General features: G+C 38.3%; 1 protein-coding gene across 3 annotated transcripts in view; it reads right to left on the bottom strand.

Annotated features, from left to right (window-relative positions):
- PNPT1 (polyribonucleotide nucleotidyltransferase 1) overlaps positions 1–13100 on the bottom strand; it is a 59120-nt gene that overhangs the window by 33006 nt on the left and 13014 nt on the right. For all 3 annotated transcript variants that reach the window (XM_005575822.5, XM_005575823.5, XM_005575824.5), the window contains exons 6-11: positions 12690–12753; positions 12547–12594; positions 11566–11679; positions 3666–3852; positions 2773–2824; positions 2093–2150 (exon numbers count right to left, since the gene is read on the bottom strand). In XM_005575822.5, coding sequence (XP_005575879.1) covers positions 2093–2150; positions 2773–2824; positions 3666–3852; positions 11566–11679; positions 12547–12594; positions 12690–12753 — 523 coding nt within the window. The remainder of the gene's footprint in view (positions 1–2092; positions 2151–2772; positions 2825–3665; positions 3853–11565; positions 11680–12546; positions 12595–12689; positions 12754–13100) is intronic.

Raw genomic sequence — 13100 nt, 5'->3', positions numbered from 1 at the left:
CCTAACTGACAGTTTTAAGAGTAGTCACCCTCACTCTTTTGCCTTTAATCTAAATCTGCAAATTGGGGAACAATTTAAAAAATATATTATAAATCCCTACAGACTGTTTTCTATCTAATATTTGTCAAATGCTTTCATGAGGCAGGCACTTTATTGGTTTTTTAATACTTTTAACTTTCATAATAACTTATGAAATAAATTTTATTATTCCCATTCTACAGAAGAAAAAACTGAAGCTTAAAGGGGTGGAGTGCTGTGTAAGAGATAACCAGAGTTTAAAAAAAAAAAAACATAAATAAAAAATAAAGAGGTGGAGTAAACTGCCTGAGACCACACAGATAGTTAACTGATACAGCTGTGACCTGAATACAGCTCTGTCAGCCTCAAAGTCTTATGGTTTTATTTTATTTTATTTTTAGCTTAGGGTTTAGATGTTAAGCTACTCTACCCTATCAATTAATTTATGCCAAGTTTTAAGTACTGTTCTCTCATGTGTATGGTTTATTAAATATAACTTCAAAGTAACCAAAACATAAGAAATGATCACAGAAAGATATATTAGTATCGTATCTTCCTCAGATAAGAATAATTTTTAATATTAGACTTTAATATCTTTTCTGCTTTAACTGAGTTGTACTTAGAAAAGAGAACAATCACTACCAAAACATTTAAAATATCCTATCAACCCAGAGGGTCGTGAAGCTATTCTACTATGTATAATACAAACAAAAAGTCATTTTTCTTTTAAAATAAGACAATATTTGCTATAAAATTTCTTTCTTAACAACTAGGATGAAATGTAGTGAGAAAGGACTAAACTTATTCAATGACAATTACAATTAATGGCCTTAATATCAACACCAACAGCATTTTTTTTTTTTTTTTTTGAGATGGAGTCTTGCTCTATTGCCCAGGCTGGAGTGCAGTGGCGATCTCAGCTCACTACAACTTCTGCCTAACAGGTTCAAGTGATTCTCGTGCCTCAGCCTCCCGAGTAGCTGGGATTACAGGCACCTGCCACCATGCCTGCCTAATTTTTGTATTTTTGGTAGAGATGGGGTTTCACCATATTGGCCAGGCTGGTCTTGAACTCCTGACCTCAAGTGATCCACCTGGCCTCCCAAAGTGCTGGGATTACAAACATGAGCCACCACACCTGGCCAGTTTTTTATCTTAAAATAAATATTCATGTGAAAGTATATTTGTCTATTAGAAAAATTAACAAAAACTATGTCATACTTCATTTATATTCAATTTGTCTTAGGTTGATATTATACAGTAAGATCCTTTGCTTAATAATTTCTGGAGAGCTAAATTACCTAAGTTCTGTATCCTATGATTCCACTAGGTATTAATAAGAATAGCATCAGTTAACATTTATTGAACACTTACTGTGTGCCAGGCACAGATGTAAATGATTCACTCATTTAATCCCCATAAACCAGGTATTACTAACACTGCAATTTCACAGATCAAGAACTCAATAATTTTAAAGAATATATTTGTGTTTTCAAATGACAAAATACCAGGTTACATTTCTTGTATGATAAGAATTTGATTCAGAAAAGATCAGGAACATTCACATTCAACATTTACTAGGTACCTACTCTGCATCAAATGTAGTGCTAGCCACATTTATAGAAGTTAATTTAGCAGTAACCCTGTGACCTATCATTATTGCAAGTTTACTGAAAATAAAGCTGAGAAGCAATGAGAGTAACATTTATTTGAGATCTTCAACCAAAGTTTTTTTAAAAGTCTATTATTTCTTTCAACACTTTTAAAATTAAAAAATACATAGTAATAGCGGTTCTGTGCAAAGGGGACTTTCTCTTTCCCTGAAACAGCTCGGGGAGGCTTTGGAGAAGAGGTGGCATTTGAACCTTGAGTTAGAAGAAGACCATCTGCTATGAGAGAGCATTCCAGGTCTAGGGAACAGCAGCTGTAAAGTTCAAAGTCCTTTGAACTCTTCTTTTCCTATGGATGTGATGCCTTTCCTCTTTGATCTTTAATCCCAAGAAGCAAGAGTCAGGCCATGCCTTATTAAAGCTGCCCTCAGCAAAAAAACAAAATAAAATAAAATGAAATTTACCTTTTAGTTGTTCCTCTGTATCTAATCTTATTTTGTTAATAGCTTCATCTCTGGAAACCTAAAAGAAAGTTGAGGTTCAATTATTACATATACATGACATTTAACATTTCTATTTTCTAATTATTATACAATGAACACATTGTGAATTACTCAGATTTATCTAACTATAATATTCTTTAAAACACTGGAATTGGTTATTGATTTATGACAAATATTACCTGTTAATTCATTCAAATACATTTGTGCACTCCCCTAAAACTTATACTAAAAAGAAAAGAACTTTGGGTGGCCAAAGTGGGCAGATCACTTGAGGCCAGGAGTTCGAGACCAGCCTGGCCAACATGGTGAAACCTCGTCTCTACTAAAAATACAGAAGATAGCTGGGTGTGGTGGCGTGCACCTGCAATCCCAGCTACTTGGGAGGCTGAGGCAGAAGAATCGCTGGAAGGCGAAAGTTGCAGTGAGCTGAGATCACACCACTGCACTCCAGCCTGGGAGACAGAGAGAGACTGTCTCAAAAACAAAACAAAACAAAAGAATGGAGAAACAATTAGACTTTTGTTAGCTTTTTGTTTAGAGATTTTTAATAAAAATAGGACTAACATTCATAAAATTACATGAGTTATGACGGAAATGTATTCCTAGGGCAATTATAGAAGACACAACTCGGGTATACCTACTTTTTCATGTTCGTAATCTGTAAAAACTGCATAGAGTCTCTCCATAGCGAGTCTATTTAAGCACAAAATAAATGTTAGCATAATAATATTTGGAAACATGAGGCAGTTTCTATTATAAACAAAACTGAAATATTTAATAATCAGCTAAAACTTTAATAAATACTTCAGAAAGAATTAAAAATTTATATTGCTATTTATCATTGCTAATCTGTTTACTATTTACGGCACAGAACCCAAATTTCTTTCTCTCACCCTCTCAGGGGAAACCACATGTGGTATCCTGTTCTCTTCTTTTTAATTGTTCAATTAATTTCACCTTTCACATACTCTTTTTAACCTCTTCCTTTCTTCATTCTACCCATTTTGGCTCAATTATCACAGGAAACTCTTTTGCTAGGAAGAGTTAATTTAATTTCTGACTGATGGCTGTGCAACTGACATTAAGGGAAAGTTTTAACCTTTTCAATTTTTTCAAATAAAATAATTTATCAGTGATTCATTTACATTTACTGAGTGTCTGCCTAATGTTCTAAGCACTGGGCATGTAACAGTGATTACATCTGATTTCTCTTTGAGAATTCCAACAGCTTCCTTAGATATTCAAGTATCTTATTTATTTTCTTTTTCCCAGACATGGAGAGATGTGGTGATCACCTGAATCTTGACCAATAAACACCCTCTTTCGTTTGAGATTCAAAGTTAGGCCTTACAAGTGTGATGTGGGCTTATCCTTTTTAGGGGAGTAAACAGATATTTATGAGAATGACTCTTAAAACAGAAAAGCGCTATTTACGAAGTAATGGATGGGCAGTGCTTCCATGGGAAGTTTCTCTCCCACGAGGAAATTAAATCTGATGACAATTTCATATTTTCATTTGCACAGATGTTCTTACTTATGAGTATGTTTCACAATCTCTGGCAAAGGGGTAAATAACTTCTGAGGCGTCCTCTTGGTAACACCAATTTCTTTTACCAACTGCTGAATGCCCTGAATTATTTGCTGGGTATATTTCACTCCCACTTTGATAGCATGGCAAAAGTCCTGCTGTAAAATGTTCTCTGCAGAGGCTTCCAACATGACTATTTAAAGGAAAAAGAAAAAAAAAATGACTGCCATCAAAGTTCTTAGTAATATAACAGTTTCAAATACCATGACATGACATAAATATTGTGGATCAATTTTACTTCTTAGTGATAGATCCACCTTGATTTCTTTCCTCAGAATCAACATACTTCCAAAATGTAAGCAGCAGTAAATGAATAAAGACACCTTGATATTCGTATTTAGGTTTATATTCTCCTTAAGTTTAAGGAGGGATTTCCCATAAAAAATGAAACAGAAGAAAAAAAATAAATTATGTATATATTTAAAAAATAAGATATTGAGCTATGTCACGTAAGATAAAAATTAAATCTTTTAAAGTATACAAGTGCTTTTGTTTTTAATACTTTTTTTTTTTTTTTGAAATGGAGTCTTGCTCTGTCGCCCAGGATGGAGTGCAGTGGCGTGATCTCGGCTCACTGCCAGCTCTGCCTCCCGGATTCATGCCATTCTCCTGCCTCAGCCTCCTGAGTAGCTGGGACTACAGGTGCCCGTGACCACGCCCAGCTAATTTTTTGTATTTTTAGTTAGAGATGGGGTTTCACCACGTTAGCCAGGATGGTCTCGATCTCCTGACCTTGTGAACCACCCGCCTCGGCCTCCCAAAGTGCTGGGATTACAGGCGTGAGCCACCGCGCCTGGCAATACATATTTTAAATAAAATGTAAAAATATGCAACACAATAGGAATCTAATAAATATTTCCTGTTTAATAATTAATTGTCACATCGTCTAATTCTTGCACAGATGGCGAAATCTTTGCAGTGATCTTGTTTCAAGTAAGCCAACTAAAGGACTGTAATGACCATCATAAACAGATAGCTTTTATAACAATTAAACTCCTGTGTAATGCAGGTAGAAGTTAGGCTTCTAAAATCTACTATTCAGTTTCAGTTTTGCATTCCAGGAGGCTGACTAGCCTCCTGCCTACTCGTGTGTCAGTTCTGGTGTCTCTCAACTTGTACAAAGTCAAAGATCAGGCAAATGCATAGTTATCAACATATTTTATATATTTAACCACATCCTGTTGTCATTAAGATTATCTAACTCATTACTTCTAAGGTTTCTAGGTTCAATTTATAATAGAATGAATGCCTCCACCCTCTCAATGTGCTTTATATGTTGGAATTCCATCAGCCAGCGGAAGTAGACTCATGAAAGGAGCTAATATTTGTGTTATCAGAATCATGGAAGAATAGGAGAAAGAGGTCAGGGCTAAAAAAGTACTAGAAAAAATAATTGCTGAAAACTCCCCAAATTTGACAGACACAAACCTACAGATTCAAAGTAAACTCTCAACTGGGTAATCCTCAAAAAAGCCAAGCCAAGAAACATCATAATCAAACTTCTGAAAAAAAAAGACGAAAACTTGAAACCAGCCAGAGAAAAATGACACCTTACCTCTAGGGGAAAAGCAATTCAAATAATAGCAGATTTACCATCAGAAACCATGCAGGCCAAAAGGAAGTGGCACAGTATTTTTCAGGTGCTGAAAGAAAAGAACTGTCAACCCAGAATCCTACACCCAGTGAAAATACTAAGGAAGGAAGGGGAAGTCAAGACTCTCAAATAAAGGAGAAATAAAAAAATTTGTTGCCAAACAGAAATGAAAAAATAAGAGAAGAAATCGTGGACTGTTAGAAAGGAAAGAAAATCAGTATGCAAACTAAGAATAAACATAGAGGTTGGGCATGGTGGCTCACACCTGTAATCCCAGCACTTTGGGAAGCTAAGGTGGGCAGATCACCTGAGGTCAGGAGCTCGAGACCAGCATGGCCAACATAGTGAAACTCTGTCTGTACTAAAAATACAAAAAAAATTAGCCAGGCGTGGTGGTGGGTGCCTGTAATCCCAGATACTCAGGAGGCTGAGGCATGAGAATCGTTTGAACACAGGAGGTACAGGTTGCAGTGAGCCGAGATCACACCACTGCACTCTAGCCTGGGCAACAGAACAAGGCTCCATCTCAAAATAAATAAATAAATAAATAAGAGAGAAAAAGAATAAATACAGAGCAGTAAGTTTTTCTTTCCCTCTTGAGTTTTCTAAATTATGTTGACATTTGAAGTAAAAGCAAAAATTTTTAACGCTGCCTGACATGGTTCTAACCATAGAAGAAAATGAAAACAATTGCATTCCAAATGGGAGAGGGTAAAGGGAAATAAGGTTTCCATATTTTGCACCAGGCCTGAAGAAATTTCCTATGATAACATGATACTAAGATGGCTATATTCTTTTTCTCATCTGTATTTCCAGGATATCCTCTCACTTTGACAGAATTAAACAGGAGATTTTTAAAAATTCATTTAATGGGTATAAATTATATCTCAATAAATTGCTTTCAAAAATAAAATATGTGGCCAGGTATGATGGCTCACGCCTATTGTCCCAATACTTTGGGAGGCCAAGGTGGGAGGATTATTTGAGGCCAGGAGTCTGCGATCAGGCTTAGCAACACAGCAAAGTCCTGTCCTAAAAAAATAACAACTAGAAGATAAAAAACTCAGCTGTGGTGGTGTGCCTGTAATTCTAGCTATTTTTCTAGAGGCTGAGGCAGGATGATCGCTTGAGCCCAGCAGTTTGAGGGTACAGTGACCCATGATTATGCCACTATACTCATACTCTAGTCTGGACAACAGAGTGAGAATAGTTGAGAATCAGATTAAAAAAAATATATATATATATGGCTAGACATGGGGCTCATGCTTGTAATTCCAGTGCCAAGACAGGAGGATTACTTGAGGCCAGAAGAATAGCCTGGGCAATATAGTGAGATGCTATATCCAATAAAAATAATGATAAAATTTAAAAAAAAAGAATATGACAAAGAAAAATGGGGCTGGGCACGGTGGCTCACGCCTGTAATCCCAGCACTTTGGGAGGCCAAGACGGGTGGATCACGAGGTCAGGAGATTGAGACCATCCTGGCTAACATGGTGAAATCCCGTCTCTACTAAAAAACACAAAAAACTAGCCGGGTGAGGTGGCGGGCACCTGTAGTCCCAGCTACTCGGGAGGCTGAGGTAGGAGAATGGTGTAAACCCGGGAGGCAGAGCTTGCAGTGAGCCGAGATCGCGCCACTGCATTCCAGCCTGGGCAACAGAGCGAGACTCTCAAAAAAAAAAAAAAAAGAAAAGAAAAATGGATACCTCACCTCAAAATATATTTTGTTTTCGCTCAATAAAATTTAATGCAATTCCTTTTAAAAAATATTTTATAAGAAAATTCCTTTAGCCAGGTGTGGTGACATGTGCCTGGATTCCCAGCTACTCAGGAGGCTGAGGACAGAGGATCGTTTGAACCCGAGAGTTTGAGGCTGTAGTGACACATAATCACACCATTGCATTACAGCTTGGAGACAGAGTGAGACTCTAAAAAAAAAAAAAAAAAAGAAAGGAAGGAAGGAAGGAAGGAAGGAAGGAAGGAAGGAAGGAAGGAAGGAAGGAAGGAAGGAAGGAAGAACACTCCTTACAGTTGAGTCTATAGAGCTGGGCTGTTCAATATGGTAACTACTAGCCACATATGCCTATTTGCATTTAAATGACTTAAAATTAGACAAAATTAAAATTTTGGTTCCTCAGTTACTCTAGCCACATCTGAAGTGCTAAGTAGCCACATGATCAGATATAAAACATTCCCTTCACTGCAGAGAGTTCTACTGGACAACACTGCCACGGATGCTAAAAAATTAAACATAAAAGCTTGTCAAAATGATTGCTATAGGCCTGGCATGGTAGCTCACGCCTGTAATTCCAGTACTTTGGGAGGCCGAGGCAGGTGGATCACCTGAGGTCAGGAGTTTGAGACCAGCCTGGCCAACAGGTGAAACCCTATCTCTACTAAAAATAAAAAAATTAGCCAGGTGTGGTGGCACGCGCCTGTAGTCTCAGCTACTTGTGAGGCCAAGGCAAGAGAATCACTTGAACCCAGAGGTGGAGGTTGCAGTGAGCCCAGATCGCACCACTGCACTCCAGCCTGGGCAACAGAGTAAGACTCCATCTCAACTAAAAACAAAACGAAAACAAAGATTGCTATAAACTGTCAACCATTTTAGCAGTTGAAGATGCAGTTTTGAGATTAGCTGAAGCTATAAATTCTAGACACAAAATCTTTTCTAAAAACATGTTGGCCGGGCGCGGTGGCTCAAGCCTGTAATCCCAGCACTTTGGGAGGCCGAGACGGGCGGATCACGAGGTCAGGAGATCGAGACCATCCTGGGTAACACAGTGAAACCCCGTCTCTACTAAAAATACAAAAACTTAGCCGGGCGAGGTGGCAGGCGCCTGTAGTCCCAGCTACTTGGGAGGCTGAGGCAGGAGAATGGCGTGAACCCAGGAGGCGGAGCTTGCAGTGAGCTGAGATCCGGCCACTGCACTCCAGCCTGGGTGACAGAGCGAGACTCCGTCTCAAAAAAAAAAAAAAAAAACAAAAAAAAAACATGTTATTGGTATACTTTTTCCTGACTTATATCTTCTCACACACAGAAATATTAGTGATATTAAATATACCAGTTGAAAACAAGCATCTAAATGGCACTGTTCAGAATGTTGGTGTTGAAGTAATCCAGCAGCTGACAGCATGGAGTAATTATTCTTGCCCTATAAGATTATACTTTAAAGATCTGGATGACTGCCCAGGAGTGGTGGCTCAAGCCTGCAATCCCAGCACTTTGGGAGGCCAAGGTGGGTAGATCACCTGAGGTCAGGAGTTCAAGACCAGCCTGGCAAACATGGTGAAACCCTGTCTCTACTAAAAATACAAAAATTGGCCAGGTGTGGTGGTGCACGCCTGTAATCCCAGCTACTCAGGAGGCTGGGTCAAAAGAATCACTTGAACCTGGGAGGCGGAGGTTGCACTGAGCCGAGATCGTGCCACTGCACTCCAGCCTGGGCAACAGAGAGAGACTTGGTTTCCAAAAAAAAAAAAAAAAAAAAAAGATATGGACGACTAAATATTTTAATAACGAAATAGTAGCAATTACTTTTTTGTATTTTTGTATCACAAAAGTTCCATGATGGTGGTATTTCACTTGGACCCGATGTTAACTTTAACAGGTAAACAAGGGGTTAAAATGCATATTTGATGCATCTTTATGAATGCAGAGAGCTGGTTAAATAGCTGCATGGAAATAGTGATACAAAAGTCATAAACTGGAGGCTGGTAATTCCTAAAAACCATCTCCTTACAGGTTGGTTCTGAATTACTCTCAGTCTCCCTCTACCCAAGACTACTCTCTGAAATTTATGCAGTCTCTAGAGTCTCATTCTTCCCTCCTGAGAGCAACAGGTGAGAAGAGCCAGCTGGAAGTCTGCCTATGGGGTTTCTATGGCATGCCATATGTGCAGCAAAGATTCCTTGGTTCTGCTGGGTGCAGTGGCTCATGCCTGTAATCCTAGCACTTTTAGAGGCCGAAGCAGGTGGATCGCTTGAGGCCAGAAATTCAAGACCAGCCTAGCCAACATGGCAAAATCCCGTCTCTACTAAAAATACAAAAATTAGCTGGGCGTGGTGGCGCATGCCTATAATCCCAGCTACTTGGGAGACTGGGCAGGAGAATCAATTGAACTTGGGAGGCAGAGGTTGCAGTGAGCTGAGACTGCACTGCTGCACTCCTCTACCCTGGGAGACAGAGCGAGACTCGGTCTCAAAAAAAAAAAAAAAAAATTGTGAATTAGTCCATTCCTCTAATGTCTACTTACAATTAGAAGAGTTCAAACTCTAAGGCAGATAGCGGCTATATGACCAATTAGCAACAGGTTTATTTCCGTGTCTTAATGATAATAGCAAGTATTAACTGTATGCTTATTAGGTACCAGTAACATGCTGGGCACTTTGCAAACCTTGACTCCTATCTTCATAACTACCCTCCCTGTAAAGTAACCAGACTAGTTTACTAATAGAGAATAAACGAACACTGTAACTTTCAGCAAAAAATTCAGATGCAGATGAACAGGAAACCAATACTTTGCTCAAGGCTCCGAGATGCTCAAACATGAAGTAGACATCATCTATTATTCACAGCTTCCTCATTCTTTGGAATATCCTCTCTACATTTTGACAGTTACCCACAGTACGAATCCCACCTTCCAGAGGCAGAATACAAAAATCATTTCCTTGCCTTCCTTGCAGTCGAGGGTATAGTCATGTGCCACAGTTCTGCTCAATGAGATGTAAGTAGAAACTGCCGTGTGGGGATTTCTGGGAAAGCTGCTTAAAACGCAGGTTGACTCACTCAACTGCCACACACCTTTTTGCTATTCCCTTCTTTTTTCTTCCTCCTGCCTATAAGTCAGATACGTTGGCCAGAGCTCTTCATGCCAGTTCATAAGCATGAAGATGAGGCCACATCTTGAGGATAACAGAGGAGAAAGCTAAAAGGAATCTAGATTTCTTAAGATGTCATGGAACCACTATCACTGTCTTAGATTTACCACCTCTGAATTTCTTTTACCTGAGAGAAATACAACGTTTCCATCCTGTTTAAGTCTTATTTTGTTCGACAACACAACCCCCAACTAATACATGGGGATTTTTCTTTCTTATAGAACCTAGTTTTAACTTTATCACTGGCTAACATACCAGAAGCAGAAGCTGGAAATGAGATGTTTCACATATTACTTGTACAAAAAAGCAGTAATAGTTGAATAGTTTGTTTCATCAAAATGTTCCCACATCAGAACATTGTCAAAAAGTCCCACACATCAAATATCACATGGTAGAATAAACCAACAATAAAAGCCCTTAAATAATTTGTCCAAGATCACACGATTATAGTGGCAGAGACAGGTTTCAAATCCAGGTCATTCTGACTGCTAAAGTCCATTTTCCTTCCACAGAACAAGGACTTGATTTTCATTCATGCAAGTATGGTATTTCTGTTACAAGGAGGATGTGAAAATGGCCCATGGTCAATGCATTTCTTCTATTTTATTACTCGTTTTCCACCTAGTAGAAATGGGTCACTTCTCAAGAGGATACCAAGCAGACTTAGAAATAGCTAAATTATAATATTTAAACTAATAAAATGGTTACTACCAGACTTAGAACTTCTATTTTTAAACTAAGTTATTTAGACTAATAACTTATTAGTCTAAACATAATTACTGAAATTGGCCGGGCGCGGTGGCTCAAGCCTGTAATCCCAGCACTCTGGGAGGCCAAGACGGGCGGATCACGAGGTCAGGAGATCGAGACCATCCTGGCTAACACGGTGAAACCCCGTCTCTACTAAAAAAGATACAAAAAACTAGCCAGGCGAGGTGGCGGGCGTCTGTAGTCCCAGCTACTTGGGAGGCTGAGGCAGGAGAATGGCGTAAACCCAGGAGGCGGAGCTTGCAGTGAGCTGAGATCTGTCCACTGCACTCCAGCCTGGGCGACAGAGCGAGACTCCGTCTCAAAAAAAAAAAAATAAAAATAGAAATTATTCTTAGACAAAATATTAGTCTAAAAATAATTACTGAAATGGTCTTGGTAAATACTTCTGTATATTTTAAATAAAATTGAGTAAAATCCTGTAATTTTAGGTATCATTTGATATGAAGCAAGAGCACTAAAAAAATAGGACAGAGATAAAACATAACCAAAATTTTTATGGCTACCGACAAAACATACACACAAAGAGTTTAAATTTAGTTTAAGAAGAAAGAACTTGTCAGTAAAATCCAGAACAAATGAGGTATTTAAACAACTTACCAATCTGACTTTTAGGTGCCCCAGCAACCACTAAATTTAAAGTACTGGAAGACATTTCTTTTCTTGTTGGGTTAACAACATATTCTCCATCAATCATTCCTATTCGTACTGCCCCTAAAATGTATTAGAACATTGGCAACTGTTTAATGGAAATTCCCAGTTTTCAAGACATTATTCCAGTGATGGCTTCAACCCCATCTTTGATTGTGACCACAGAATAAAATCCATGTTTCTAACACGGTATTTAAGACCCACAGAACATCCTACCCCACCCTACCTTCTGGCCTCATGGACTACTCTGAATTGGTCAAATATACCACTTCTTCCACACCTCTGGGATTATGCTTATGTTTGTCCCCTGGTCTAGAGAGTATTCTCCCTAAGCAAATGCTTAACACCAGACCCTACTAAGGTTCAGCTTACACAATGACTACTCTGAGGAGCCCTCCTTGACAACTTGACCACACAAAATCAAACCTGCTCTTCTCTATCATATTCTTAGCACTTTAACTATGTTTTTATAATACCACTGATTATAAATAATTATCTGTCTTCTTTATGCTGAAAGCAATAACTGCATCTTTCATTGTTGTATTGCTAGGGCCTGGTCTGCCTAGGACACTTGATAATTATTTACTCAATGAGCCATTTTTATATTGCATGATTATGACTTGTAACAGCCATAAGTTACATTAATTTTATCCTGAAGGAGTATATACTCTGATAATTTCCCAGTTAAAAAAAAAAAGAAAAAAAGAAGTCCTCTAACGGAAAGAGGCAATTATGAAGTCAAAATATCTAGGGACATAAAATCTATAACACCATAACATACTGCTATTAGAAACAGAACCCACGACAAGGATGAAAATATCTGAAAGACCTGAAAGGAGACTTAGAATGTCATCTAGTTCAATTCATGGTTGCTACTACTTACTGAAAAAAAATATACATATGATTTCTTATTTTTAAATCCTAACTTACCAACAGGTCCATTCCAAGGAATATCTGATAATGACAGGGCCACGGAAGCTTAAAAATGGAGAAAAATAAGGGCTGAAATTAAAATTTCATTGCTTTAAAAAAAATCAACACTGATAACTTTTCATCTCTACTTTTATACTTACCGCCATTAATTGCTAGGACATCAGGCTCATTAACACCATCTACTGCTAACAGATTACACAGAACCTGGTAAAAGGGAAAAAATTTGAATCACTTAAAATAATCTGTTTGATTTGGAAGGGTTATCATTTAGGTTAACATCCTGGCCTAAAATACAAGAGCACTATATGGCTAAAAGCAGGGGCTTTGTAGCCAAACCTCTTAATTTTGGCTATCATTTAACTAAATGCTTGACATTGGATAAATTACTTAAATTAAACCCGAAAAGCTTTCTCATCTTTGAAAGGGAAAAATAGGCCAGGCGTGGTGGCTCACGCCTGTAATCTCAGCACTTTGGGAGGCTGAGGAGGGCAGATCACCTGAGGTCAGGAGTTTGAGACTAGTCTGATCAAAATGGTGAAACCCTGTTGCTA

Source organism: Macaca fascicularis, chromosome 13 (assembly GCF_037993035.2).
Source record: "Macaca fascicularis isolate 582-1 chromosome 13, T2T-MFA8v1.1".
NCBI lineage: Eukaryota > Metazoa > Chordata > Mammalia > Primates > Cercopithecidae > Macaca > Macaca fascicularis.
This window is presented reverse-complemented; position numbering and strand designations above follow the sequence as displayed.